General features: G+C 31.9%; 4 protein-coding genes across 8 annotated transcripts in view; 1 reads left to right on the forward strand and 3 right to left on the reverse strand.

Annotated features, from left to right (window-relative positions):
- The window catches only part of LOC111424340 (peroxin 1), a 34,387-nt gene extending 21,862 nt beyond the window's left edge, over positions 1-12,525 (reverse strand). The window contains exons 1-10 of one of the 2 annotated variants that reach the window (XM_023057845.2): positions 12,320-12,525; positions 12,027-12,248; positions 11,766-11,880; positions 7,100-8,342; positions 6,727-7,043; positions 6,291-6,460; positions 6,034-6,233; positions 5,897-5,956; positions 3,377-3,563; positions 3,108-3,278 (exon numbers count right to left, since the gene is read on the reverse strand). In XM_023057845.2, the coding sequence (XP_022913613.2) occupies positions 3,108-3,278; positions 3,377-3,563; positions 5,897-5,956; positions 6,034-6,233; positions 6,291-6,460; positions 6,727-7,043; positions 7,100-8,342; positions 11,766-11,880; positions 12,027-12,248; positions 12,320-12,412 (2,778 nt within the window). In that variant the 5' untranslated portion in view covers positions 12,413-12,525. Of the gene's footprint in view, positions 1-3,107; positions 3,279-3,376; positions 3,564-5,896; positions 5,957-6,033; positions 6,234-6,290; positions 6,461-6,726; positions 7,044-7,099; positions 8,343-9,533; positions 9,783-11,765; positions 11,881-12,026; positions 12,249-12,319 lie in introns of those variants that run through there. The other variant, XM_071197007.1, reaches the window with a different exon arrangement.
- On the reverse strand, positions 16-3,096 carry LOC139430274 (protein starmaker-like). Its single transcript, XM_071197010.1, has 4 exons — positions 1,286-3,096; positions 1,087-1,227; positions 916-1,032; positions 16-866 (listed from the first exon to the last, which is right to left on the reverse strand). The coding sequence occupies exons 1-4, from the start codon at positions 1,377-1,379 to the stop codon at positions 70-72; spliced, it is 1,149 nt and encodes a 382-aa protein (XP_071053111.1). The 5' UTR covers positions 1,380-3,096; the 3' UTR covers positions 16-69.
- Positions 12,526-12,607: 82 nt separating the features above from the next.
- On the forward strand, positions 12,608-20,468 carry LOC111424280 (cyclin B3). 2 transcript variants are annotated; one of them, XM_071197008.1, is made up of 7 exons: positions 12,608-12,730; positions 12,823-12,913; positions 18,210-18,755; positions 18,811-19,042; positions 19,098-19,484; positions 19,534-19,708; positions 19,765-20,468. In XM_071197008.1, the coding sequence occupies exons 3-7, from the start codon at positions 18,241-18,243 to the stop codon at positions 19,926-19,928; spliced, it is 1,473 nt and encodes a 490-aa protein (XP_071053109.1). In that variant the 5' UTR covers positions 12,608-12,730; positions 12,823-12,913; positions 18,210-18,240; the 3' UTR covers positions 19,929-20,468. The 2 variants fall into 2 exon arrangements, with proteins under 2 accessions (XP_071053109.1, XP_022913544.2); XM_023057776.2 differs by lacking the exon at positions 12,823-12,913 and having other exon boundaries at positions 12,609-12,730.
- Positions 20,411-27,888, reverse strand: LOC111424279 (run domain Beclin-1-interacting and cysteine-rich domain-containing protein rubicon). 3 transcript variants are annotated; one of them, XM_023057775.2, is made up of 7 exons: positions 27,788-27,888; positions 27,292-27,669; positions 26,301-27,235; positions 25,677-26,243; positions 23,053-23,226; positions 22,476-22,995; positions 20,411-20,732 (listed from the first exon to the last, which is right to left on the reverse strand). In XM_023057775.2, the coding sequence occupies exons 2-7, from the start codon at positions 27,475-27,477 to the stop codon at positions 20,541-20,543; spliced, it is 2,574 nt and encodes an 857-aa protein (XP_022913543.2). In that variant the 5' UTR covers positions 27,478-27,669; positions 27,788-27,888; the 3' UTR covers positions 20,411-20,540. The 3 variants fall into 3 exon arrangements, with proteins under 3 accessions (XP_022913543.2, XP_022913542.2, XP_022913541.2); XM_023057774.2 differs by having other exon boundaries at positions 27,723-27,888; XM_023057773.2 differs by having other exon boundaries at positions 27,292-27,888.
- Positions 27,889-27,896: the final 8 nt, after the last annotated feature.

A 27,896-nucleotide genomic window follows, 5' to 3' on the forward strand; every position in this document is an offset into this window, starting at 1 on the left:
AAAAAAAAGAAAACATGTATAGATATTTTTTTTATTTGTTGACAATTTGTTATATTGAAACATTTTCAATTATTGTTCTACTTTTTCTTCAATTAATCTACTAGCATCATCAGAATCATTTCGTGTTTCAGCACCCTCCTGCTTATGGGATGTTGATTTCACTTGTTCTTGAGTGTTGTTTATCTGTGGAAAATCAGAAACAACTTCGTGGTTATTTAATTCTGCCAATTCTCGTTGTTCCTGATTGTATGGCTCCTCGGTTATTTTCTCGTCATATCTACTAGCATCATCAGAATCATTTAGTGATTCAGCACCCTCGTACTCATGGGATGTTGAATTCACGTGTTCTTGAGTATTGTTCATCTGTGGTAAATCAGAAACAACTTCGTGGTTATTTAATTCTGTCAATTCTCTTTGTTCCTGATTGTATGGTTCCTCAGTTATTTTTCCATCATTTTCGTTTTGATCTTTTGATTCACCCTCAACATTCATTTCTTGATTAGATTTATCATCTACTTTCCCATCAAGTGTATCATTAGATTTATCATTAAATTTATCAATAATCGAATTAGATTCTTCTTGTGTTGAATTATTATTGATGTCATCTAGATTCCCTTTCTGATCAACTTGAGTCAATTGATCTCCTTGAACTGTTGAATTATTATTGATGTCATCTAGATTCCCTTTCTGATCAACTTGAGTCAATTGATCTCCTTGAACTGTTGAATTTTGTGAATTATTAGAATCAATTTTTTTGCGTCTCCTCCTTCCTTTTTTTGCTGATTTTGATCGACCCCTTTTAGATTTACGTTTTTTATTAGCTTTTTTATTTTCGCTTTTTTCAGATTCATCATCCAATTTATTATCTAAAAAGAAACATCATTTATTTATTCTTATTTTTATAAAATCAATCACCTTGGTTATCTTGGCCTTTCTTCTTGCGTCTTTGTTTTTTTTTACTATTTTTAGATTTATTTCGTTTCTTCTTTTTCATTTTTTTGGGTTCTTTCGAACTATCAAGTCCTAAATTATCTATAAATCAAAGCAACATAACGTCCAACATACAATTGGGTTGGGTTGAAATACCTAAATCAGGAGAATCTTGATCATCAAGTTTTATTGATGTGTTGGTGTTATTTTCTGAGGATAAATCGATTACACAGTTTTCCTTACAAGTAAACATTGTGCCCCAAAAGCTTTTCCAAAACGTCTCATCACGGTGTTTAACTAAATTAATTTAATTGATTTAATAGAAATCAATAATTTAAATATTCAGACATCTTACATTTATCAACATCTCCATTTTTTATATGCGTTGTCTCATAAAATGATAAATTTAAAAAATAAATAATCGAAAACCCAAACAAAAACTTGATCATGGTTAGTGTGCAAATCTCAATAACGTGTGGTATTTATTATTTTTACAACGCACAATGGTAATTAATTAATGATTAATGAACTTTGGTTATACGCAATACTATTAATCAAATATTTTTTTAATACATAAACATTTTTTAAATTATTTGATTAAAAACTATATTTAAATGACAAATTTTATCACTTATATAGTTTTATTAAAGAATCGTAACAATGAAGACATTCTTCTTTAGTTTTGTATTAATTTTGGGGGTTATTGTTGTTATCGGAGGAAGAACCAATTTAAAGAAAACTACGCTCCATAAAAAATCTGGTAAATTATCCTCTTATTGTTTAACATAATCATTAAAAATTATATAATTTAAGGTCTGCATTCAACGCGACAATATGGATCACCATTAAACGGGAGTTTATTTTTTGCATTATTTTACCCCGATGTTTATGAAATCGTAGATGAAGTCGACTTGGAAATTGGATTTTACCCTAGGAATAATTTAACAAGACCTTTCAACATTTCTTTACATAATTAAAGTTTCAATTTAAATTAATAAAAAAATGCTTTACTTAATTTATTAATACTTATTTCACATTCATGCATCATTATAGTGTTGATGATATCGCGTGAAATTAACACCCTTGGTCTATGATGAAGATAGTGAGAAGGAGAAGACGTCGTCGTCGCGACGTTGTTACGACGACACCTTCCAGGCAATTTCAAGACGCTCTCCTGCCCGTTTTGCTTTATTAACCTTGGCAAGATAGTCGCCGCGCCCTAACTACTCGAGGGCGCATTGCTTGATAACAATATCATTCGGATTATGTACAGGAGAGGCGAGCCGCTATCTTGATTACTTTATAACGAGATTCAAGTCTTTGGCATTAGCGCCCCTAATAGCCGACTTAAGAGGTGGGGAGTTTAAACCAAAAGTTCACAGTAATCTACCGTTATACCAAGCACTCTTTAGAAATTTTGAGAAATGAAAATGATCAGAATTAAAAATACAATGATGATTCACCACAGATATAATATAATAAAAGTTATTATTATATTTTATCTTGAAAATTCATAATTTATGAACATTTAGGAAATAAATTTGCTTTGGAATATGATCAGGTTTTTAAAAAATCTTTGTATTTTTTCTTAATATACTCGAAACAACATTTACAGAGATGAACACATTTACAGAATTAGTATAATATGATGTTCGCCCTTCTCGTCAACAGATGGGGATGAAATCAAATAAAGAACGATTTTAAAATAGATCCTTACAAATAAAATATATCTAGGGCAATAATCGAAGCAGCTCAATCATTTTTAGTGAACATTAAATATTAAGCCACCTTGCACTATTCTTCCGACATTAGTATAAGTAACTTGCAGGTAAGTTAACCTGGAGTCTCATAGCTACCACAAGCGACTCATTTTAGGGAATTTTCGACCATAAAGATTACTGCCTGTCTTGATGTATGCCCGTTTTCTTATTTATGGAACAAATACATAAAAAAACGAATGAATAGAAATCATAAATCATCGTGAAATATGTAAATTCAATAATAATTTAAAAAAATAGTTTCCTAGTACTTACACATAAATCATAAATACAATAATTATACTCACCTTCAATTACCAAACTCCATCACAAAAATAATCATGAACTCAACACATTAAAATTACACAAAAAATTATAGTTTCTTTCACAAAATTTAATCTAAAAGCAACATTAACTTACCACTGGATCATCTAATAAATGTTCTACAGCGCTCATCTGGGCGGTATATAAAACTGCTTGAAGATCAGCTCCAGAAAATCCATGAGTCGTAGAAGCAATCTCCCCCAAATCGACATCATTTGAAAAGTTAAGCGTTTTCGATAATGATTTTAAAATTGCTAACCTCGCCGGCTGAAATAGAAGTTTCAATGTAAAAGAAAAAAAATGAAGGCGAACAAGAGAATGAAAAAAAAAGCGGAGAAGAATTGTTCACTTCTGTATTGAATTACCTGATCGGGAAGGGGGCACAAGATCTGCTTGTCAAGTCGGCCCGGCCTAAGAAGGGCTGGATCGAGAAGGTCAGGCCTGGAAGTCGCCGCGAGGACACAGACGCCCGTCAAGGATTCAACCCCGTCTAATTGTGTCAGGAATTGATTCACTACCCTATCCGTTACACCGGTATTGTCGTGGCCACGTCTGCAAAGTAAACGTCTTTAATATTTGCAATCTTATTTATAATTTTAAAACAAAAATCTTCTCAAAAAAAAATATATAAACATAACTTTATAATAAACTGAAAAAGATGACATGTAATAGAAATAACGAAAGTTTTAAGAAGGGTAAAAGTGGCGCACAAAGTTTCGGTTAGAAAAAGAAGGGTCGAATTCAGGTAAAATCAAATCTGAGGATGTGGTACCCGGGCGCAGGTGAAACAGCCTCTCCTAACGAAATTTTCGTTCGTAGACAAATACGTTACGGGAATTCGGGCTTTTCATACTCTGGGGTGCGTCATTCATAAATTGCGAAACGTTGAGTTTCGATTAAGTACATCTGCGAATTTCTCGTAAACATATCCAAATTGTACCATAAAGTTGCACGATTAGATCCATTACTAATCGATTCACAACAAAAATCTTTTAGTCATCCAAAAAATGGAGGAAGTATAAAAACCGTAACCAGAATAAAAGTCAAATGATTTTAAATTTTTTTAAAAAACCATTAATATTAATAAACTTTCAAGTGGATGAACATTAAAAAATTAAATATATAAAATTGTTGCCAAGAGGAATTTCCCAAATCATCCTACCGATTTTAACAAGTCTTATTTCACGAATAACTCATGGATAAGTACCTCATGAATAACAGATGTTGATCATTCTTGTAAACCTTCATTTTTGTAAAGATGATCATGATCTGCAGCTTGCTTATTTTGTAATTTCTGGCACAGCTAATATCTAAGATAATTTATCTCCTAGGTAATATCTAAGCCAGATATGTTTTCTGATACTATAATTATTAATTATACTATATAGATACTATAATTAATAATTAATGTTATAGCGAATTTTGAAAGTTATCAATGAAAATTGCAACATTGAAAATTTTATCAAAACTTCAAATATTGTTTTCTCAAAAACTAAAAGTTATTTTTCAAAACGTGTTGGTTCATTGGAAAGAGGACACTTTTATTAACATTTTGGGAAATTTTCATACTCATATTCCAAGAAATGGATTTTATATGAATTTTTAAAACTTAATCGGCGAAAATTGCAAAATTCGAGAAAATTGTGGATCATTTCAAAAATGTATTTCTCAAGAACTGAAAGTGATTTTTCAAAGCGGCTTTTTGCATTAGAAAGAGGATACTTTAATTAATAATTGGTGCTATTTCCACAAGGATCCTTCAAGAAATTAATTTTATAGCGAATTTTGAAAGTTATCAATGAAAATTGCAACATTGAAAATTTTATCAAAACTTCAAATATTGTTTTCTCAAAAACTAAAAGTTATTTTTCAAAACGGGTTGGTTCATTGAAAAGAGGACACATTTATTAACATTTTGAGAAATTTTCATACTCATATTCCAAGAAATGGATTTTATACGAATTTTTAAAACTTAATCGGCGAAAATTACTCAATTCGAAAAAATTGTCGATCATTTCAAAAATTTAATTCTCAAGAACTGAAAGTGATTTTTCAAAACGGCTTTTTGCATTAGAAAGAGGATACTTTAATTAATAATTGGTGATATTTCCACAAGGATCCTTCAAGAAATAAATTTTATAGCGAATTTTGAAAATTATTGATGAAAATTGCAACATCGAAAATTTTATCAAAACTTCAAATATTATTTTCTCAAAAACTAAAAGTAATTTTTCAAAACGTGTTGGTTCATTGGAAAGAGGAACCTTTTATTAACATTTTTCTGTCATAGTCGTTTTTCTCTTTCTAAAGCTAGCATAATTTTTTTTACGCTATATTATTTTCTTAATGGAGATGAGTGCGTGTGCAGGTAGCCTTCGATTTATGGCAGGGTTCCATTCCAAGCCGGTTTATCCTAACTCGAGAATTTAAATTGTTAATTTTACACAACAAGACACTGAATAAGGCAAACAATAAGAGTCCCGTACGGGGTGTGGAAATTGACATGCAAATTGATAATTGCATCATACGTAAAATCTCCACTTAATTTATGGATGATATAATGCAGTTTTTGGCTTTAAATTAGAATACCTTGCGTTTAACTGGTTTTTGCCTTGTCGTCTACCTGCGCTTGTAAACCATGTTTAAATGGTAACTTTATGAAGAATTTCTTACTTATTGACAGGGCAGAAGTAGTCAGATTACTTCTTAAGAAATTGTAGTTCAGCAAGTTTAGTTTTGACTTGCAAAATTAGTTGGATAAGATTCGTGTTTTCAGGTGTGAATGACTTTAGTTGCAAAAAGACATTTTCAGGTATTGACTTTACTTAATAAATTGATTCCTATGATGTAGATGAACAAAAACAATAATAAAATAAACTACTTACCTAGGTGCTAAACTGTCAAATTCATCGAAAAATAAAATGCAAGGTTTCGCACTTTGGGCTCTGTTGAAAAAAGAAAAATAAATCAAAAAAAGGAGATCAAACGATTAGAAATGACTGTTGCTCAGTGGGATACCTACTTCTCAAAGACATCCCTCACAGCTTGCTCACTCGCCCCAATGTACTTCGACAGTAGTTCAGGACCTTTTATGGAAATTAGCCTGAGATTACATTGTTTAGCTGCAGCACCTGCCAAAATCGTCTTCCCCGTACCAGGCGGACCATACAACAGTAATCCCGATTGTAACCGCAAAGGGGCGTTTGCAAATATATTTGCGTACTAAATTAAACAAAAAAAAACACTTACAAATACATTTAAAAAAAATAATTACCATACCTGTGCGGGCCATAACATGCTTTCAATTAAAATTTTTTTAACGTCTTCTAATCCACCGATATCAGAAAAATCTCGATTGCCAGGAGTATGTAATTGAACGTTTCTTAAAGATAACGAAGATGATGCTTCTAAAGCTTTTAAACAGTGGTCATTATTGACGGTGGCGAGTTCTGCAAAAGTATGTGAAAAAAAGTTCTCCCTTTAGAAATTCGAGCAAGTTAGTTTACAATGTGAACTATTTAAGGAAAGGTTTCCCAACTTACGGACCCCTTAGGTCCCCTTAATTAGGACATTCATCCCCCTCTTTATCCCAATGTGCTCATCAATAGTTCTAATATAGAATCAGGGGGCGGAAAAGTGAATTGGTTCAAAATTACAAGATTTTCTTTTCGTTTATTTCAATTTATTTCAATGAAAACAAAAAAATTTAACTTACCATCTTTGTATGATTCGAAAATGCATTTATTAACTAGATCAACTAAATCTTGAGCAACATATCCTTCAGTTTTTAAGCTTAAATTTTCGAGATCAACATCCTCGATGTTTGTATCTTTTTCAAAGGCAAATTTTAATAAATTTATTCGATCTAATTTGTTCAGTTCTTTAATTGTGAATATATTTTTGAAGAAATGTACTCCTCTTGAATCGAAAATGTTTTTATTTAATTTTAAAGTTGACTCTGCCGTTGCGATAATTTGAATGAAATGTTTTTTTAGAAGATCGTTGAATAAAGATGCCAAGATTTCGCTCGTTCTTTAAAAAAAATTTGAGTTAATTTTATTAATTATAAATATTTGATGTAAACTAACCTATTAAATAATAAACTTTGTTGTGTCGGTTCTGCTCCGTCAATAACGTTCTCACAAATAACATGTAAATCGTCCAAAATTAATAAACTTGGTTGGTAATAAACCAGTTTCATAAATTTCCCCTCAAAAAATTTGTGTAAAGAATCTACAGTTTTTCCTTTAATTTCTTTACAAGATATGGTTTCGACATGAATATAAATAGGTGATGTTGATATTTTTTTAGAAAATTCTTGTGCCAAAGTTGATTTTCCACAACCAGGTTTACCAGTTATAAGAATATTTTCCAAATTATTAATATCTTTACATCCTATATTCCAACAAGTATAACACCCATCCAAAATTTCTTTAAAATTTGAAAAATCCAAACAAATCTCATCAAATTTTTCGATTTTATCAATTACTTTTGGTGAAAAATCAGGTAATTGTAATTCACCAACAGTTAATTGACCATTTCTTATAAAATCGCTATCAACAAAACACGATTTTAAATCATTCGGTGTAAATTTTAGCAAAACTTGATGCTCATCAGAAATATTTATAACAAAATTCGAATTAAGAATCAATTTCCCATCTTTACAATTTTCCCCGATATAAAATTTAAATTTTTCTTTAATCTCTTTCACAAATCCTTTACTAGTGCATATCTCAATTTTATTCACTTCCTCAACTTTATCAATATGTCTCAATAGAACCTTCGATCCAACCTCAACATCATAATGTTTAAAAATTCCTTCATCAACAAATAACGGTTTAAAATATTCATTTCCATCACCAATAACATTTTTAGTATCATCCAATAAACACAACCGGACCAAAATATCATTAACCGCATCATTATCATCGGTGTATTTAAAATCTCTTGGTGGCAAAATCGGGCGGAAGGAAAAAACTAAATCCTCCCGTTTTTCCACACATCGAGGTAACACGTTTTTCGACGCGTAAACATTAAAAACGTTCTTACTGGTATTGTTTGCCAGATTAGGACTAGGACAACGAAGGACGTCCGCCAAGGGGTGGAGACGAAACACAAAGGGAACACCGATCGCTTTGTAAATGTCGAGAATACTCTCTTCTTGGACGGGTTTGTTAGGCGCGAAATATTTGAGGAAACCATTTATGCTCCATATGCCACCGCCGTTCTCTTTTGCATCGACTTTCTTGGGGTTGGTGTGAACAACTGGTGGTTTAATGACCACTTCGGTTAACTGGTCGAGACGCCCTGGAGATACTGGCTTTACACCATCTACAAGAATGGTATTTATGGGAATATATTTAGTTACTTACAGCAAAAAAATTGTATTTGTGACAAATGTAAAACGTAAATGAACAAAACGTTTTAATCATACCGTTTTAAACAGAGTAACAAAATTGCAACAATGATTGTGCAACGCTTTTCATGAAAAAAGTATGACTAAATAAAACTATTTAAAGTATGCAATGTTCTGGATCTCTCAACCAACATCAGAATCACACGAATTTGATGCAGAAAAGCCTCACATCACAACGTTGACAAAATAGCTCCAAGAGAAATGTCTGATACTAGCCAACTCTAACTACAAGAAAATGTTTGGAATTACATTGGAAGTGTCAAAATGGGAAGAATAAGTCTGAAATTGCATCGGCCAGACTCCAGACTTCAACAAGAAGTCTACACAACAAATTGTGAAAGCAGAAATACACTACATAAATTTCAGATATAAGAAGTGGTCTGGTATCACACTGCATAGATTATAGGTTCTGAGAATTCAGAGAAGATATCTAGAATTACACTCCCCAGAGTACAGATTACTAGAAAAGGCAGGAATTACATACACTACAAGAAAATGGCTGGAATTAGCCTGAACAGAATCTTAACATTTATAAAAATGTTTTATATCCGTTTTCATCTGGTGTAATTAGTCAGTAGGTTTTGAATAAAATTATACTGAGATGATGTATACGTTTAATTTATTTTTCTATACCAGGTTTTGGGGCCCTGCCCGTCATCAGTAGAAATCCTACAATACACATACATTTCAAAATCGTTCTACAACCAAAATTAAAATCAATGTAATTATGTTTACCTCTTGTAAAGGTTTTCTGACGTAAGTTGATTTTAATTTTGGTTGTAGAACGATCACTTCTTAATTTCCATAAATAACCCTTCAATGAATTTTTAAAAATCTGACTTTTTTGAGGTTTTGAGGTTAAGTTGATAACATAAAATTGTAAGCCCTTTATCAAAGAATTTTTATTATTCAACCTATCCCGTTTCATACATCATTTTAAAGAAGGACATTTCAGCTTTAATTTGATACCAAAACCATTTCTTAATATTCATAAATAACCCTTCCACAATTTTTTTAAATTTCGGTTGTATTTTGACATTTTTAGATTAACTTGAAATCGTAACATAAATGCAATTTTTTATCAAAAAATTTATAATTTAACCTACCATGTTTCATATATCATTTTAAAGAACAAGATTTCAGCTTCAATTTGATATCAGAATCACTTCTTAATTTTCATAAATAACCCTTCCATGATTTTTTAAAATTCTACTTTTTTGACGTTTTGAGGTTAAGTCGATAACATAAAATTGCGAGCCTTTTATCAAAGAATTTTTATTATTCAACCTATCATGTTTCATATATCATTTTAAAGAGGGGCATTTCAGCTTTGATTTGATACCAAAACCATTTCTTAATATTCATAAACTTAATTCATATAACTATAACTATTATAATTTAACCTACCATGTTTCATATATCATTTTAAAGAGGAAGATTTCAGCTTCAATTCGATAGCAGAATCACCTCTTAATTTCCATAAATAACCCTTCCATGAATTTTAAAATATCCGACTTTTGTGACGTTTTGATATAAAAGTGATGTTTCTATTCTAAAGGTAATATTTATAACTAACATATGCAACTTTAAGGATAAAAAGAGGCATTTCCACTTGACATATGACATGTAAATCTTAAGAATGACATTTATAGTTAGCAATATGACACTTCTAAATTGACATTTAAACTGTAAAAATGACATTTCTACCTTAAAAATAACATTTTCAACTTGAAATATGTTACTTAAACATTATAAGTAACATTTTATGCTTGTCAAATGATGTTTCAACTTTGACTATGACATTTCTAAACATTCGGGTTTAGCCATGCGTCTCTTAAGATGGCTAAACCCAAATTACTTTTGGGTTACGTTTGAAAGCAATAATTGTTTGCAAAGCGTTTTTATACAATTTGAATAATTTTTGTTTTAGCATGTCGATTTGATGTTTTATTGTGCGATAAGCACAACGACAACTCTAGCAATGGATGTTATGCTTGGACTATCTCCTTAGCATTTGCATGTAGAGAAAGTGGCTAAAATTACCATTTACAGGTTTAAGCAATATGCTCAAAACTGCTCTGACATATCCTACCAATGGGGTGGGGAAGACACTATAAGCATTGATATTGTGCTATCAATGCCGTCAGATTTGACGGGATCACTACCAGTAATTAATGCTCGATACCAGATTGTCCTCGATCAAAAACGAAAATTCTCTGGTTCAGGTAGATATTTGCATTACAGATGGATCAAAAACGACGGAAGGGGTCGAGGCAGGAGTATACTGTCAGACACTTCGGATTAAGCAAGCTACCTAGGCTGTAGGGTACGTACTGTACTGTATTCCAGACGGAAGTATTTGCTACTGACATGGGTGCTGAAAAACCTTCTAGAGAAAGGAGTGAAGAACATGATAGCACCACTTTTCTCAGACAGTCAAGCCGCTCTCTAGGCGTTGCAGGCCGTGAAAACGGTGTCGGGACTGGTTAATGACTGTAAAAGAACTTAAACCACACTGAGTTGTGATAACAGGGTTTCTCTGATCTGGTTCCCAGGTCACTCTGAGGTTGCTGGCAATGAAGCGGCAGATGAGCTAGCACGAGAGAGCAGCGCTAAAGCATTTGTGGGGCCAGAGCCAACAGTTGGTGTGTCAACTATAGGATTGAACTGTGGGCTGATGAGAAACTTTGCTTACTGTGAATCAGTTTTCCTGAAATCAGACACGCTAAGTTAATAATAACCAATCTCTGAATTAATTCACTTGAGCCAGTGTATTATTTTATTTTTTTGTGATCAAACTAACAATTTTAGGAGAAAATGTCAAGAGACAAAAAAGTTGCGTTTCAAATAGAAAAATGTAGACGCAGTCAAAAGTTCTGATGAAAAGTATTATAGGAGTTGATTTTTTCAGCCCCTTGTAACAACATTTTCGAGTTATAAAAATCATCAAAAAGTGTCATTTTATTAGCAACAGTTATCTGCCAAATTTTCCATAGAATAAAATTCCTCCATAGTGGATTTTGTTAAATAAAAACATTTGTTTCCCCTAACTTTAGAGTGCTTAATTTTTGCAGAAAAATCACTCCTTGAAGTCTTTCGCATCAATTTAGAAACACCTGTATAATTTATGTAATAAGTAAGTTTTATTTTACAATAAGTACTTGAAGTGTCAAATAATTATATCATACACATGAGCTTCTCCCTTAAGAAAACACTAGCATTATGCATTAATTAATCAAAGCCACAGTATTATTATTATTAGCAATTTTGAAATTAGATATTAACATTTTAAAACAAAGCATATGATCAAAGCCTTTTTAAGCTTAAAAATATCTTACCAACATTAACTATGACATTTAAAGAATTTGATATCCAAATCACAACTTTTTGATTATTTTGAACAATCCTTAATTGATTTAATAAAGTTGATTGTACATCATTAGCCATTAATTCCTTAAAAAATCATTTTTAAAACGCAAAAATTAAATGAAATGATTACATTTTAAAAACTCCAAATAATTACAATGATGAAGCACTTTTTAATCTGATAAGTATCAATGTTTTTACTTGGAATTTCAATCAAATTCATGTAAAATTACCAAAATTTCGTAATCATCTTTATTAGGGGGTGTTATATCCAGTGTTTTAACACCAGGAATGGGTTTGCTACATAAACTAAATATGACAGGATCTTTTTCTTTAAGACCCAAAGCTTTGGCATAAATCCCATTGATTCCAATCTCGGTTTCCTTTAAATTACCTAAAAAGCTTCCTACTGTAAAATAAAACGTGCTTGTTCCACTACTTAATTTAACAGCACTCTAAAAGAATGTTATTTCATTTTTTAAGAATCTTTGATTAAAGTAAATAAATAAGATAAAATTAAACTTACTCCTTGGTCAATTGCCCTAGTTTGTTTATCGGATATATAACAAAAACATTTTTTTAACGTTAAATATTTAACGGTAAATGTTCTTTCAAACATTTTAAGAAATATTAATTTAACGTAACAATTAAAACATCACAAAATATTCTTGTTTTGATATTGCATAAAAAGTTGGGTTAGGATGACAAAATTGACCTGTCAAAAGCACATGTTGAAAACGTTCGACTTTTTAACGTTAGAGGTCGCGTCGGTAGATAACCTCTCCACCAATCAAATTGAAAGCATTTTCTAACTGTCTCCCAGTTTCAAAACAACTTTACTTTAAAGAGCGGAAGGTAACGGATCTGCCGTTTTACAAGTAGATTCATTTTACATTTAAACGGAAACGAGTATATCAACGTAGTGAAATTCTAATAGGTGAGTGTTGGATTTCCTAATCATTTTCGTTACGATTTTTCGTGAAATAAAAAGGAAAAAATAAATTTCATTTGATGTAACGTTTCCGTTAGCATGCTGCCTGATAACGGCCAAGAAGCATAGGGGTTAATAAACCACGTAGAGTTAAGCGTTTTGGTGTTGTGTTGTGTCCGGGGGGTTAGTGTAAGTATATAATAGACTTAATTTTAATTTTTAAGCATATTTTGAAGGATTCTACATAAGAATTTTATTCGTTTTACGTCCATTTTGGTTAAGTTAGAAAAAAAGGCGGGTAAGACTGGTTTTTCTCATCGAACACGTTATTCGCCTATATTGCAGAAATTTAATGTATAGGATGCTAATCTGTATAGTATTCTCTATTTAATTTTAAGATGAAAAGTTTTATTAATACAACCCTTACAAATACTTTGATTTACATCTAATAAGGTGACGAAAACTCACTTTATTTTTCCTATCTAATCTATTTTGTGCATTTATTGAAATTATTTAATGTAAGAGAGATGTGATCTTTTATATTTTCTATTTAATCCTAATAATTGCTGATACAATTGTGTATCTAAATACATTTTGATCCGAACAACTAATGATAATTTATTCTTAGATGCCAGGTTAGAAATTACCATCTGCTTTTAGTAAGCACCCAAACGAATCCTTGTTTCTCAACTAACAAGAAATATTCCAAATCTATTATAATGTTAGCTAAATTGAAATCTTTACATTTCTGGAAACTTAGACCAACATATTGGGTCATATTCGGATTCGGGTAGCATTCATTACCTAACTGGGACAAGTTAGTAGCTGTTTGGAACCATGGATCATTCAAAGAACTTTGTAATTTAGTTAATATCTTGCACAACTCTGTAAAATCAGAATCAAAAGTGACAAGTGCCACCTGTAATCGATTATTTAGTGCTTTTTCAACCTTCATCCAGTAAAACAATATGATTCCTAGTTGTATGTATAATTTTTGGTTTTTATTAGATATAATACTGCAACTACAAGAACAAGTACATCTGATGCTGTTACAACAACTTGGAGTGAATTTTTTTGCTAAATGCATTTGAAATATAAAAAAAATGCTTTATTTTATAACTTGATGCTACACCTATAATGTGAAAAAATAGCAACCTAATTTTTTTCATCCTATATCTCCATGTCTATATTTTAACATATCTGGTTGAAATTATTATGTCTTCTACCCTAAATCTATACTTGTTTTCATATTTTTGGCGTTCTACTTATAACTTCCCATTTTTATTAATTTTTATCATTCTCTTGAGTCAGTTTGAGTTCTAAAATAATTGTATATTTTTGCTGTATTTCCATGGAAGTTCGCGTATTCCAGGCTGTATGACCTTTGTTGGCTCTGAGATCTCTGATCCCCTGGAAGTAGTACAGGCCTTCACATCTTGTTTTCTGAAGCCTTCAATCCTGGACTTGCAACTATCAATAACTGTAACCAACAAGTCAACTGTCCTGGATCCTTCTACATTACTCCATTTTCTGTCGAGGAGGTAGAAATCTGTAAACGATTAAAGAAGACTTTACCGCTGGCAACGACGGTCTCCCAAGTTTTATTATTAAAGATTGTGCAACCTTCCTCAGCAGACCTTTAACCTTTATATTTAATTTATGCTTAAAAACTACAACTTTTCCTGCAATATGAAAAAAAGTACTCGGATAACGCCGGTTTTTAAAAAGGGAGACAGATTTAGTATTGAAAATTACCGACCTATTAGCATTTTGAACAATTGTTCAAAGGTCTGATCTCAAATATCTGATCATAAGTACGGATTTATGACAGGTCGTTCAACTATGACTAATTAATGGATAAACGGCAACAAGTTGATATAATTTACACAGATTTTACACAGGTATTTGATAGATTAGATCATGGAATACTTCTTTCTAAACTGCAATCTTGGATTTACCAATGATTTCGTGGATTTAATTTCATCTTACCTATCCAATAGACTTTGCTATGTGAACTACAACGGTTTTAAATTTGATACGTTCACTGCTGGCTCTGGTGTTCTACAGGGTTCCAACCTGGGTCCCCTTCTATTCAATGTTTATCTGAATGATCTATTACGACGAATTGTTTGTAATGTGCTTGCTTACGCCGATGACTTAAAGATATTCGCTCGTATAACATCCCCTGAAGACTGTGTTATCTTACAGCGCAATCTGAACATTATCAGTTCTTGGTCAGTACAGAATGGAATTGATTAAATTAATATAGCAAAATGCGTTGTCGTATTTTGTCGTTTTCCTCTACGCTTTCTATGATCTCTATGATTCTGTTTGGATATCTGTCATTCTCATCCTTCCCAGGTGTTCATACCACTGAAGTTTTTTTCTCTATTATTTGTACTATGGGATTTTGCTTTAGTTCTGCTCTGATACTTCTGTTTCCCACCCTATCACGTCTTATTCTTAGATACTTCATTTCTGACATTATTTTACTCCTTTATCCATGTGGAAATCTGCCTGTTTAGTCTTGCCTTTAAGTAACGAGAAATATTTCAAATCTATTATAATGTTAGCTAAATTGAAATCTTTACATTTTTGGAAGTTTAGTCCAGCATGTTGGTCGGAGACGGATTAATTTCATAAACTAATTTGGATAAGTTAGTAGCCGTTTGTAACCGTGGATGATTCAAGAAAGTTTGTAATTTAGTTAATAACCTGCACAACTCTGTAAAATCAGAATTAGTGGGTTAATCAAAAGTGACAAGTGCCACCTGTAATCGATTATTTAGTGCTTTGTCAACCATGAATCATAAAGATTAAAATCTCCATCGGGTAAAACAATATGATTCCTATTTGTATGTATAATTTTTGGTTTTTTGTTAGATATAATACTACAGCTACAAGAACAAGTACATTTGATGCTGTTACAACAACTTGGAGTGAATTTTTTGCTAAATGTATTTGAAAAATAAAAATAATTTTGTTAATTTTAACTTGATGCGACATCTAGAACGTGAAATTGCTGTAATTTAATTTTTTTTCATCCTGCATCACAAAGACAGGCATGAAACAAATTTCTAGTTTGCTGCATCTTGGGTATTTTGTGCAAAGTTTTTACATATCTGGTTGAAATAAAGACGTAATAATTTCTTCAATTTTTAAGGAACAAAAATTGTTTCAGCTTTAACTAGGTTACGTTACATTATCTCTGCCTACTTCTAACCTAAATATGTCCATACTTGTTTTTGGCGTTCTGTTTACAACTTCCCATTGTTCTTAATTTTTATCATACACTTGAGTCAATCAAGTCTCCCAACTGGATTGGATTCCATGGACAGTTTTTAGTTACTAAATACATTCTAACCGGTTATAACATATTATAATCGACTCGTTATTAACCGAATTATATGATGATGCAAAAATACTCTATTCCAAAGATGCTAAAGTGAAAGGACTTACTTTGTCTTCTCCCAATTACCTTACGCTGTCGGAGTGTTGAGTCATTCCCTGTATTCTTGCCTGTTGTTGGCTAGGTTCTTTATTTGTCCCATCGTTTTTTCTTTCTTTTTTGTTGCTTTCTCTATGATGTCCTTCCAGGTTTTACGAGGTCTATCTCAAAATTTTCTTTCTCCTATCTTTATCTCCAATATTCTGTTTGGGTATCTGTACCACTTGAACTTATGTTTCTCTATTATTTCTGCTATGGGATCCTGCTTTAGTTCTGTTATGATACTTCTGTTTCACCACGTTTCATTCTCCCTACGATCCGTACGATATGTTAGGGTAACCATTTGATGCTCATTTGGTTCATGCAGACTATAAATAAATTGAGACTCAGACTATCGCCTTGTTTTATTCCTTTATCCATATGGAATTCTTTGGATACTTGTCCGTTTAGGCTTGACTCTAACAGATATAGAAAAACTGCTCCATAAGTAGTAAATTATTGTGTGAAGCATAACTGTGCAAAACTTGATTACGATCGGGCCAGTAGTTGCGAAGATATTTCTATAATACGAGGCGTGTTCGGAAAATAAGTACCGTTTTGATCCACTGTCTTGCATGAGCTTGTCACAAAACGGTACTTATTTTACGGACACCCCTTGTATATGTATAAATTTTGAAAATTCTGTTTCCAAAAAAACGTGTAAAGTCTTTGAGTACACTTTACACTGCAGCAGTACACTCGACGATCCATTATTTGAAATATATTTCTCACTCCCTCATTTAATATAATTTTTTATTAAATCCTCTAACTCCATATCTGGAGCATAGAACCTCCACAAACAGTTCGATATGTCCTTGTATATTTCAAATATTTGTTTGGCTTTTTTTATTCTTTACACCACGCTAAAGTGGGAAGTCTGATAACTACTTATTTTCATCATTATCTTTGGCCATTTGAAAATCTGCTGTTTCTGACATTATTAATAATGGATTAGACTTAGGCCACTGTTCGTTAATTTTTTTCCAATTGATGACTTGAAAATATTGGAGTTGACTGCGAAATTCTTGGAAGTGTGAGCTAGTTCCATCTCAGGAAATGTACCATAGGTTTAATTGGCAGTCACTCATGTTAACAAATCACTTATGTTTTATTTATTGTTATTTGATCTAAAGAGGAGTAATCGAACGCATAGTAATCGCAATCAGTAACAACTTTAGCTATACTAAAGATGTAATTCCAAGCCATTACATTATCACCAATGGCCTAAAATATGTTTGTATTTAAAACTGGAATAGCTTACTTTCAAGCTTGTAAACCTGAACATAATGGTGATTATGTTGCAATGTACTGGCAGCAGCAAGAGTATGTACTGGCAGATGCGCATTCGGTGGTCTGGCCACAGCGGCCTCCGAAATTTAATAAACAATTCTTGAGTACTTCCCAATCGAGTTCACATTGGTTAGGATAAATTTAACTCCTTATTGTCAGAAGAGTTGTATTGGTGCCTGATAGGATAATTCAGAAACTGATTGAACAAGATGTGATCATGAACCATATAGCTCTTACAAGGAGCCAATGTTCTCAGTAGTAGTGTATCAAGATTCAGAGATTGCAATGGCAAGGGAAGATATGGTCAGGATGAAGAATAGTGAAGCAACTGATACACAGGAGCGAGATCTAGGGGAAGGCCAAGAACAAGATGGGAGGACGAAGTATGTTTGGGATATGTCTAGGTTCAGAAATTGGAAGATGGAAGTCAAGAACCTATAATGGTTTATAGACCCAATGAAGAGAAGGAGAGATATTATTTGGATCGCATAAGATTAAATAATTAAATAATTATTGTTAATGTTGAACTGATGAATTAAACTTATCAACTCAATTCCTCGTCTTACCTTGTATCCATCAATTACAAAAATAGTTTCCTTAACCTCCATATCTATTATTCCCGCACTTCCAATAATATATTAACTCAATATGAGACTTTAACCAAAAAAACTTTGTTTTTAAGTAAATTAAAAATCTAATTTTTTACAGCTTATTTAAGTAGTAAATACTTCTAAGAATAATGGCACCAACTAAAACGACAAGAACTTTAATACCTAGTGTAAGTCTTCGTGGCGTTACAACTCGCAGTAAAACACACTCCACAATCCATAAAGATGTCGGATCAAAACGTAAAGCCGACGGATCTCCTGCAAAAGAAAACGCAGTTAAACGTTCAGCCTTGGGAGATATTTCCAATGCAGCTAATAAGAATAAAGTTCTTGGTATTAAAAACAAAGTTTTATCGAAAACTAACGTTTTGGCTAAGAAAGTTACGGTAAAAGAGAAGGTTTTACCATCGGTTAGAACAATTGTTAAATCTAGGCAAAATGAGAATCTTCCTCCGCCTGCCGCACCTGCTAATAAAGTACAAACGAGGGCTTCGCTTCGACATGTTGCCCCGGCACCGACTCAAACTGTACAAAAACCAAAGGAAAATCCAAAAGATATCGTCGTTCCAACTAAGGTGAAAACACGATTGAGTAATGAATTTGAAAAAACTAGTGAATCTTTGTATTGTTCAGCTTTAGAAGACGTGTAAGTTAATTTATTTTATTTGTTTGTTTTTTTTTTAATTTATGATGCAATTTAGAAACACTGCAGAAAAAAGTACAGCTTCTAGTAAATTCTTCTCAGCTCAATCTTCCACCGAAAAATCATCCTCAAATATTACATTGATGGCTGATCGATTGGAAAAAAATTTGAAACTTGATCAGGTTGTTGTACCTAAAGACGTTAAAGACTTTGATAAAGAAAATTGGGATGATGTTTTCCAAGTATCACATTATGCCATGGATATTTTTAATTATTTAAAAACTAGAGAGGTTACTTAAAATAATTTTAAATTATTTTTTTATTTATTTAATTTTTTTTGTCTAGGCTATGTTTGTAATAAAAGATTACATGACTTCACAACCAGCTCTGTCAAAATGGATGCGATCTTTATTAGTGGATTGGATGGTTGAAATTCAAGAAAGTTTTGAATTAAACCATGAAACTCTTTACTTAGGTGTGAAACTAGTCGATTGCTATTTAAGCAAAATGACCGTAGGCAAGGAAACGCTGCAATTAGTCGGGGCGGCTGCAATGTTTATCGCTAGCAAATATGACGAACGCATTCCACCACTCGTCGAAGATTTCCTTTATATTTGTGATGGAGCTTATACGCGCAGAGAACTCATTCGAATGGAGATTAATTTACTTAGAGTGTGTGATTTTGATTTGGGAATTCCATTAAGTTATCGCTTCTTAAGAAGATATGCCAGAGTAATGTTAAAAACGATTTGTTGAAATAATATAAAGTGTTTTCTTTTAGTGTTGTAAAGTAACGATGCCTGTTTTGACTTTGGCAAGATACATTTTGGAATATTCCCTGATGGATTATGATACTGTAACATTATCCGATTCGAAATTAGCTGCTGCTTGTTTATATTTGGCATTACAAATGAAGAAAATTAGTGGGTGGACGCCAACTTTAGAATTTTATACAGGTTAAAAAAATTGGTTATATCAATTGAATTTAAATTAATTTTTTTTAAATGTTTAGGCTACACCTTGGAAGATATAATGCCAATTGTACATATTTTAAATGAAGGTTTACACAGGAAACCTAAAGAACAAACGATGACAGTTCGAAATAAATATTCTCACGAAATATTTTATGAAGTAGCAAAAGTCCCATTGATAAAAAACGAGGTTTTAAAATCGTAACTTATAAAGTAATTTTTACAATGTATTCTATTATTATTTTTTTCTAAGTTTATTTCTTAGTTTTAATTTTATTTTCGGCCGTGTAAATGTACTGAATATTTTTATTAGGTGATATACATTATAATATACATGTGTTCAGAAAGAAAAAAAAACTGCAAGCCTTAGGCGAACCTGTATATTTTATATAATATTTTTTGTTCATTAATTTTAATGTCCTAGTAGTCTAGTTATTTGTTGATACGTTTGTGCTATATTAACTTTTAGTGTGTATGTATCTCTAAACAATATTTCGAATAATAGGATATCAAAAAACAAAAAAAAAAAAGGAAAAATGAATTCTCCTATCGCTTGTAATCTGAATTATTTGACTATATACCTCTCGTATTTACATATTTAGGAAATAGTAATAAATCTCCCAGTTTTATATGTATTTATCTATAACAAAGATTATGTTGAGAATTATAAACAATAATAAACATATATACAGTGTTCAACAAATTTATTTCTTATTATCATAAAATAAAAACTGTATAAATATAATTGAGTATTTTTTTCTATATTACATAAAATACATTGATTTATATTATTTCTAAAAACTCATTAATTCTCAAATTAGTTATCTTGCAAGCTAGTTTTGCGTTTATTTATTCGGGCACACCTCACACAAGGCGTATCTATCGTCCAACAAATTGAGTGAAAACATGTCCCGCATTTTCCACACCTAGAAACTGTGCGTTGTTGCCATGGAAAAATTACTTTAGGATCTTTACAGATTTCACATATAAATCCACGTGCTGAACACAACTGAAATTAATTTTATAAATTAATTCACACTATTTTATTATTTTCTTATTAAATGATATAAAGATTTAACAATAAAATCGTTTTTATATCTTATTACAGTAAAACCTCGATATCATGGACAAAATATTCCTCAAATTGATATATCAAATCTAGCGGCTCGCCCGCAAGCGACCTCGGCGTTGTTAAATGATATCGTTCATTTAATGTCTTGCAAAGTGAACTAAATATACAATACTTGCATAAGCAATCATTTCGCCAAGGTCGCTTGTGGGCGAGGAGCTAGAATTTTTCAAAACTGACGTTTTCGTATTGATATATCAAATGTAGCGCCTCGCCTGCAAGCGACCTCGGCGTTGTTAAATGATATCGTTCATTTAATGTCTTGCAAAGTGAACTAAACGTACAGTACTTGCATAAGCAATCATTTCGCCAAGGTCACTTGTGGGCGAGGAGCTAGAATTTTTCAAAACTGACGTTTTCGTATTGATATATCAAATATAGCACCTCGCCCGCAAGCGACCTCGGCGTTGTTAAATAATATCGTTCATTTAATGTCTTGCAAAGTGAACTAAACGTACAATACTTGCATAAGCAATCATTTCGCCAAGGTCGCTTGTGGGCGAGGAGCTAGAATTTTTCAAAACTGACGTTTTCGTATTGATATATCAAATGTAGCGCCTCGCCCGCAAGCGACCTCGGCGTTGTTAAATGATATCGTTCATTTAATGTCTTGCAAAGTGAACTAAACGTACAATACTTCCATAAGCAATCATTTCGCCAAGGTCGCTTGTGGGCGAGGAGCTAGAATTTTTCAAAACTGACGTTTTCGTATTGATATATCAAATGTAGCGCCTCGCCCGCAAGCGACCTCGGCGTTGTTAAATGATATCGTTCATTTAATGTCTTGCAAAGTGAACTAAACATACAATACTTGCATAAGCAATCATTTCGCCAAGGTCGCTTGTGGGCGAGGAGCTAGAATCTTTCAAAACTGCCGATTTCGTATTGATATATCAAATCTAGCGCCTCGCCCGCAAGCGGCCTCGGCGATGTTAGATGATATCGTTCATTTAATGTCTTGAAAAGTGAACTAAACGTACAATACTTGCATAAGCAATCATTTCGCCAAGGTCGCGTGCGGGCGAGGAGCTATAATCTTTCAAAACTGCCGATTTCGTATTGATATATCAAATCTAGCGCCTCGCCCGCAAGCGACCTCGGCGTTGTTAAATGATATCGTTCATTTAATGTCTTGCAAAGTGAACTAAATGTACAATACTTGCATAAGCAATCATTTCGCCAAGGTCGCTTGTGGGCGAGGAGATAGAATTTTTCAAAACTGACGTTTTCGTATTGATATATCAAATGTAGCGCCTCGCCCGCAAGCGACCTCGGCGTTGTTAAATGATATCGTTCATTTAATGTCTTGCAAAGTGAACTAAACGTACAATACTTGCATAAGCAATCATTTCGCCAAGGTCGCTTGTGGGCGAGGAGCTAGAATTTTTCAAAACCGACGTTTTCGTATTGATATATCAAATGTAGCGCCTCGCCCGCAAGCAACCTCGGCGATGTTAAATGATATCGTCCATTTAATGTCTTGGAAAGTGAACTAAACGGTAAAATCTTTCAAAACTAACGATTTCGTATTGATATATCACATCTAGTGAATCTCGGCGATGTTTGGTTGAGGTTTATCGAGATTTTACTGTATATTAAAATTTCCACCTTAATCATATTTACCTGACATTCTAAAATATGCCTCCAACACATCTCAATAACACACCTCAAATGACTCTTCATTTCACCACTTCTAACACTTAATAAATCTTCCAACGAAAATAATTCGGGGTCGTTAAATAAAAACGTTCGTTCACAATTTAAATAATCTTGAATTGTCTCCGCGAAACGACAATTAAGAATGAAATCTCTCATATAATGCAATCCTATCCTGTAAGTTCTACACGTAGCGAGATTCGCGCTCCTTTTTGCGATGTTTTTGTTGTATTCAAACACTCTAAATAAAGGATCGACGTACATTTGTTCGATTAATCTATAAGAAAAGTTCGAAACTGGGTATCGTGCAAAATCCCATTTTTGTATTATTCTTGCTGGTATAATAGATACTTGATTTGTGTGACATCCAGTACAGAAATATCTACCTAGATAGTGGCAATAACGGAATTTTGATGCGTATTGTGGGGCTACTCGCATTCCACATCCAGCACATCTATAATCTTGTTTCGCCATTAATTGTTTTCGACTAAAATGTAAAAATTAATTATTTTTTTCAAAGCTATTTATTTAAATCAGTTCTTACATTGGTGCTGGATGTAAAGTAAAAATAATTTGTGGTCTGGGGGGCGCCCAGTCTTGAGTACCCCGTAACGAAATTGTACTAACATCTTGTGAATCATCCAACCATGTTTTTGGTAGAGGTAAAAGTGCTTGGGGTGCATCTTCTTCGGAAACTATCCACTCCAATTCCGAAGCCCTTAAAAAAATAATTAAAAAAAATAATTTTTTGTTTGAATTTAATCTTTTTTTATTAAAATAAATTACCATTCTTCTTCCTGCACTTCACGATTAATTTTTTTTAATGTTTTATATACAAACAATGGAAGGTAGTTCATTTCCTACTCAAACGATACGATCACGAAAAATAAAACTACAGTAAGCAATAAAATATGGGAGAGAATGTGAAACCTAATTTGATAAGAACTGATTACTCAGCTTCATGACGTCACGCTGTGGTGTGGTGACACTAAAAAAGGCTACGCAAGAAGAAACTTTCCAATTGGTTTAAGAACACTATTAACATAAGACAAACTTGTTTTCTGCGAGAAATAATAAAACGTAAATTTTGGTGAATTTAGTTTGGAAAAAGAGGATTAAGGTTTTCGATAAGATTAATTATGATATCGTTTTATCTAACGTCGATTTGTTAATTAGTTGATTTTTAAATAAGTTAAATAGAGAAATAATACATAAACAAAAGGAAATATTTATAGAATCATTTCAAATTCAATGAAAAATAAAAAGAAATTAAAAAAGTAATCATAAGGACTTTTCTGTAAGCTTCAAAATTGATTCAAAATTGTCCAAAAGATACAAAGAATTAAAAAAAGTTAATTGGTGTTTGTAAAAATGACTTAAATCGATTAAAAACGTTTATAGGTTGCTTGATAAAGACAAAAGGAATTAAAAAACATTATATGGACAACATCCATAAGCTTCAAACATTTTTTTTTTTTTGAAAAGTTTGTTAGTGTAAATCAAAATGGTTCTAATCCACTAACAATATCTCTACGATACTTAACCAGGATGAAAAAATTAAAAAGAAATAGATTTTGATGTTCCAAAACTGCTCCAAAAATACAAGGAGATAAGAAAAGGTAAATGGTGCGTGTCAAAATGGTTCAAACCGATTTGAACATCTTTTATTTGATTAAACTAAAAAAATTTGAACCATTTTGACAAACATGAATCAACTTTTTCTATTTCCTAATATCTTTGAAACCCATACTGTTCAGAGGGAAATTTAAATTGTGATATTTTGAAAAAAGTTATTAACAAAAGTTGTTTAAAATTTAATTCTAAACCAACTTTGTTTATAAAAAATTTCGATTTTATCACTCATTATTGGGATAATCTCAAAAAACTCGTTTTGGATATTAGAGTACAGCGCCACCTAGTTGATTAATTAAAATTTTTTATTAAAATAATCGATTCTAAATCGCATTTTGAACAAATATTATTCGAAACATTTTTCGATAAAGCCAATAATAACTTTGAAATGTCTTAAAATGTATTGACATTTAAGTACCGTACTGTTCAGAGGGAAATTAAAATTACGTTATTTTGAAAAATGTTATTAACAAAAGTTGTTTCAAATTTAATTCTAAATCAACTTTGTTTATAAAAAATTTTGATTTCATCACTTATTATTGCGATAATCTCAAAAAAACAATTTTGGATATTAGTGTACAGCGCCACCGGGTTGATTTATCAAAATTTGTTATTAAAATAATCGATTCTAAATCGCATTTTGAACAAATATTATTGGAAACATTTTTCGATAAAACCAATAATAACTTTGAAATGTCTTAAAATGTATTGACATTTAAGTACCGTACTGTTCAGAGGGAAATTAAAATTGCGTTATTTTGAAAAATGTTATTAACAAAAGTTGTTTAAAATTTAATTCTAAATCAACTTTGTTTATAAAAAATTTCGATTTTATCACTTATTATTGGGATAATCTCAAAAAACTCGTTTTGGATATTAGTGTACAGCGCCACCTGGTTGATTTATCAAAATTTGTCATTAAAATAATCGATTCTAAATCGCATTTTGAACAAATATTATTCGAAACATTTTTCGATTAAAACAATAATAACTTTGAAATGTCAAATTGCATTGACATTTAAAGTACCGTACTGTTCAGAGGGAAATTAAAATTGCGTTATTTCAAAAAATGTTATTAACAAAGGTTGTTTGAAATTTAATTCTAAATCAATTTTGTTTATAAAAAATTTCGATTTTATCACTTATTATTGGGATAATCTAAAAAAACTCGTTTTAGATATTAGAGTACAGCGCCACCTAGTTGATTTATCGAAAATTTTTATTAAAATAATCGATTCTAAATCACATTTTGAACAATTTTTGACGATTTTGTATTGATATATCAAATCTAGGGCCTCGCCCGCAAGCGATCTCGGCGAATTTTGTTCATATATTGTCTTGGAAAATGAATTAACTTTGAAATGTCTTAAATTCATCATCATCTGTGGCGCTACAGCCCAATTCTTGAGGGTTCCTAACAGTGTGACATAGTGTAATCATTTTAATATCATTTAAAACTAATTACAAATATAAAGCGATTAAAACGCAGAAAAAATTTCATTATTTACAAATAAGACATCTAAGTCTAATATTTACCTTGGTAATTGTTTCTCATTAAATCGGCTGATAAGAGATAAAGCGACCCCTTCCGCGGACATAATATCAGAAGCTCCATCTGGTGCGCCTCTAGGCTTCTTTAAAACATCTGCTTCAGAATATAAAGAAGCCATTGACATAGATAACCCTTCCTTTTCCAATAACCAATCATTAACTTCATCAATATCCATATCCTCAACTCCCCCACCAGAACTCAAAGAATTCGTTGCAGGCGAAGAAGAATATGGACTCGTTTCCGTCGGATTTAAATCGGATTTTTCGCTAACTAAGCTATTCAAAAGAAGCCGTTTTTGCTTTTCTTCTTGTTTTTCTTTCCTTCGTAACCGAATTCGTTGTTTGAGATTGTTGATTTCTTCGTCGCTTTCGTCTGCTTCGTCGATTAATTTAAGACTTCTTCCGCATCGAATTTGCTCGATCACCGCTATCATCGCTTCGGAAATACTAAAGTGGGCGTTTTCGCGATCTAATTCAGCATTTGCGCGACTAAATTGACTAGACGTTAAGAATGAAGTTAAAGTTTGACCTTTTTTAGGACGTGGAAAATATCTATAAATAAATACCTATATAAAAATAAAATTATTTTTAGATTTAAATTTTTTTTACCCCGTCGCTGTTGGTAAGATACTCATTCCCCCATCTTCAATAAAAGTTTTTTTGGGTTTATGTTTAAAATCTTTTTCGCCAGCTAAAGCATTTAAGAACCCTAAATCTGGCGATTTCGCAAATCGACCTTTTAAAGGGGATTTTAAATCTTGTACACCATTTATGTTTTGTTGCTGACTTGTTGAAGGAGGGGTATGTTCGATTATATCTTCGTTATTTATAATAACGGGTCGTAATTTAAGATTACTTTCCTTTTTTATTGATGTTAATTGATCAATTTCAACACTTCGAATACTTAATCGATCGTTTTCTAATAAAACTGGGGATTTTAATGAACTTATCGATATTTTTCTGCTGTGATTAACAGGAGTAGATGGATTAGTGTGACTTTTTGCTTCAATAACATTCGTTTTCGTTGGGCCTAAATTCGGAGTGCTACTCCAAGCTTTAAAAATACTAATTTGAAATTTTTTATGAACTGGATTTTCTTCTTTCAATGTTTTGGACGGTTTTATTAAAATATTTTTAAAACGCGTATCAGGTAAAGAAGAACATCTTCGATGTCGCCTCTCATAAACCTGTACAGTTTCTTTATGAAGGAATAAACATGGATCTATTTCTGATAATAAAGTAAGTTCATTTCTTTCAACAGCTCTTAAACAAATTAATATTGCCTCAGAATACTTTGGTTGACAAAGGAATGCTGAAGATTGATAACAAGCTAATAAGTGAGTTTTATCTGATAATAACCATGATAATTTTTGGGAAAGTGAATGATTTTCTAATGAACGATACAACCAGATTGAAGCTTTGTCGTTTTTTATATGTTGGGGGAAATGAGATTTATATTCACAATCTACAACTAAAGTTGATTTTGAACTATCAGGATACAGCCATTCTAATCCTTGTACAAAATGATAATATCCAGAAATTTGCTGTAAAAAAAAATATATAATTAAGATTTTAATTTATTTTATTACAATTAACATACATTTTCTGTACTCGTTTTACATCCATGTTTAAATATTTTTTCTACATCAACGTGTAACCTGTTTAAACCACCATAAATAGACCATAAGTTTGGCACTTGACTAACAAGAAGTCCCTCGATGGTAGTCTTCAAATCGCGAAGGAGCTGTTGGTATTTGATGACAAACCTGCCGTTATCATTACTCATTCTTGAAGCTTTTCTTTTATAATAAAGCTGTTTCACATTGTCAAAACGTTTTGAAAGTAGTACAACAAACAAATAATTCGATTTCGACTGGAAAGTTTAACAGTTACATCATCTTCGTCACTCACACGCGATTCCTTCCCAATCATTATTTATATTTCGACTCAATTTTTACTTCCCACTTTCAATACACGCCTACAAGAACAGCTGATGTGTCATAACATACATAAATTTAATGATACGAGTACAATGGTGTGATTGGGTTTTCCGGAAATATTGATAAGTTGAGCTAATATATCTTTATAGCACTTACTGTACGATAATTTCGAAATTAGTAACAATAAAACTGGTGTTATTGTTGGATTATTGTTAAATTGAAAAAGTTAGGTTATATTAAACGTCAATGAAACGTCAACTTCAAA

The sequence above is a fragment of the Onthophagus taurus genome, chromosome 6, assembly GCF_036711975.1.
Source record: "Onthophagus taurus isolate NC chromosome 6, IU_Otau_3.0, whole genome shotgun sequence".
Taxonomy (NCBI): domain Eukaryota; kingdom Metazoa; phylum Arthropoda; class Insecta; order Coleoptera; family Scarabaeidae; genus Onthophagus; species Onthophagus taurus.

What these genes read in the sequence shown, in the direction of transcription:
- LOC139430274 (XM_071197010.1), bottom strand. Translation starts at nt 1,379, where the DNA reads ATGATCAAGTTTTTGTTTGGGTTTTCGATTATTTATTTTTTAAATTTA. An exon ending in AAATGGAGATGTTGATAAAT is followed by an intron (nt 1,228 to 1,285) that starts GTAAGATGTCTG and finishes AAATTAATTTAG; the next exon opens with TTAAACACCGTGATGAGACG. An exon ending in TCAAGATTCTCCTGATTTAG is followed by an intron (nt 1,033 to 1,086) that starts GTATTTCAACCC and finishes TTTGATTTATAG; the next exon opens with ATAATTTAGGACTTGATAGT.
- LOC111424280 (XM_071197008.1), top strand. Translation starts at nt 18,241, where the DNA reads ATGGCACCAACTAAAACGACAAGAACTTTAATACCTAGTGTAAGTCTT. An exon ending in TGTTCAGCTTTAGAAGACGT is followed by an intron (nt 18,756 to 18,810) that starts GTAAGTTAATTT and finishes GATGCAATTTAG; the next exon opens with AAACACTGCAGAAAAAAGTA. An exon ending in TCTTAAGAAGATATGCCAGA is followed by an intron (nt 19,485 to 19,533) that starts GTAATGTTAAAA and finishes GTTTTCTTTTAG; the next exon opens with TGTTGTAAAGTAACGATGCC.
- LOC111424279 (XM_023057775.2), bottom strand. Translation starts at nt 27,477, where the DNA reads ATGAGTAATGATAACGGCAGGTTTGTCATCAAATACCAACAGCTCCTT. An exon ending in ACTTTACATCCAGCACCAAT is followed by an intron (nt 22,996 to 23,052) that starts GTAAGAACTGAT and finishes TTTACATTTTAG; the next exon opens with TCGAAAACAATTAATGGCGA. An exon ending in GGCATATTTTAGAATGTCAG is followed by an intron (nt 20,733 to 22,475) that starts GTAAATATGATT and finishes AATTAATTTCAG; the next exon opens with TTGTGTTCAGCACGTGGATT.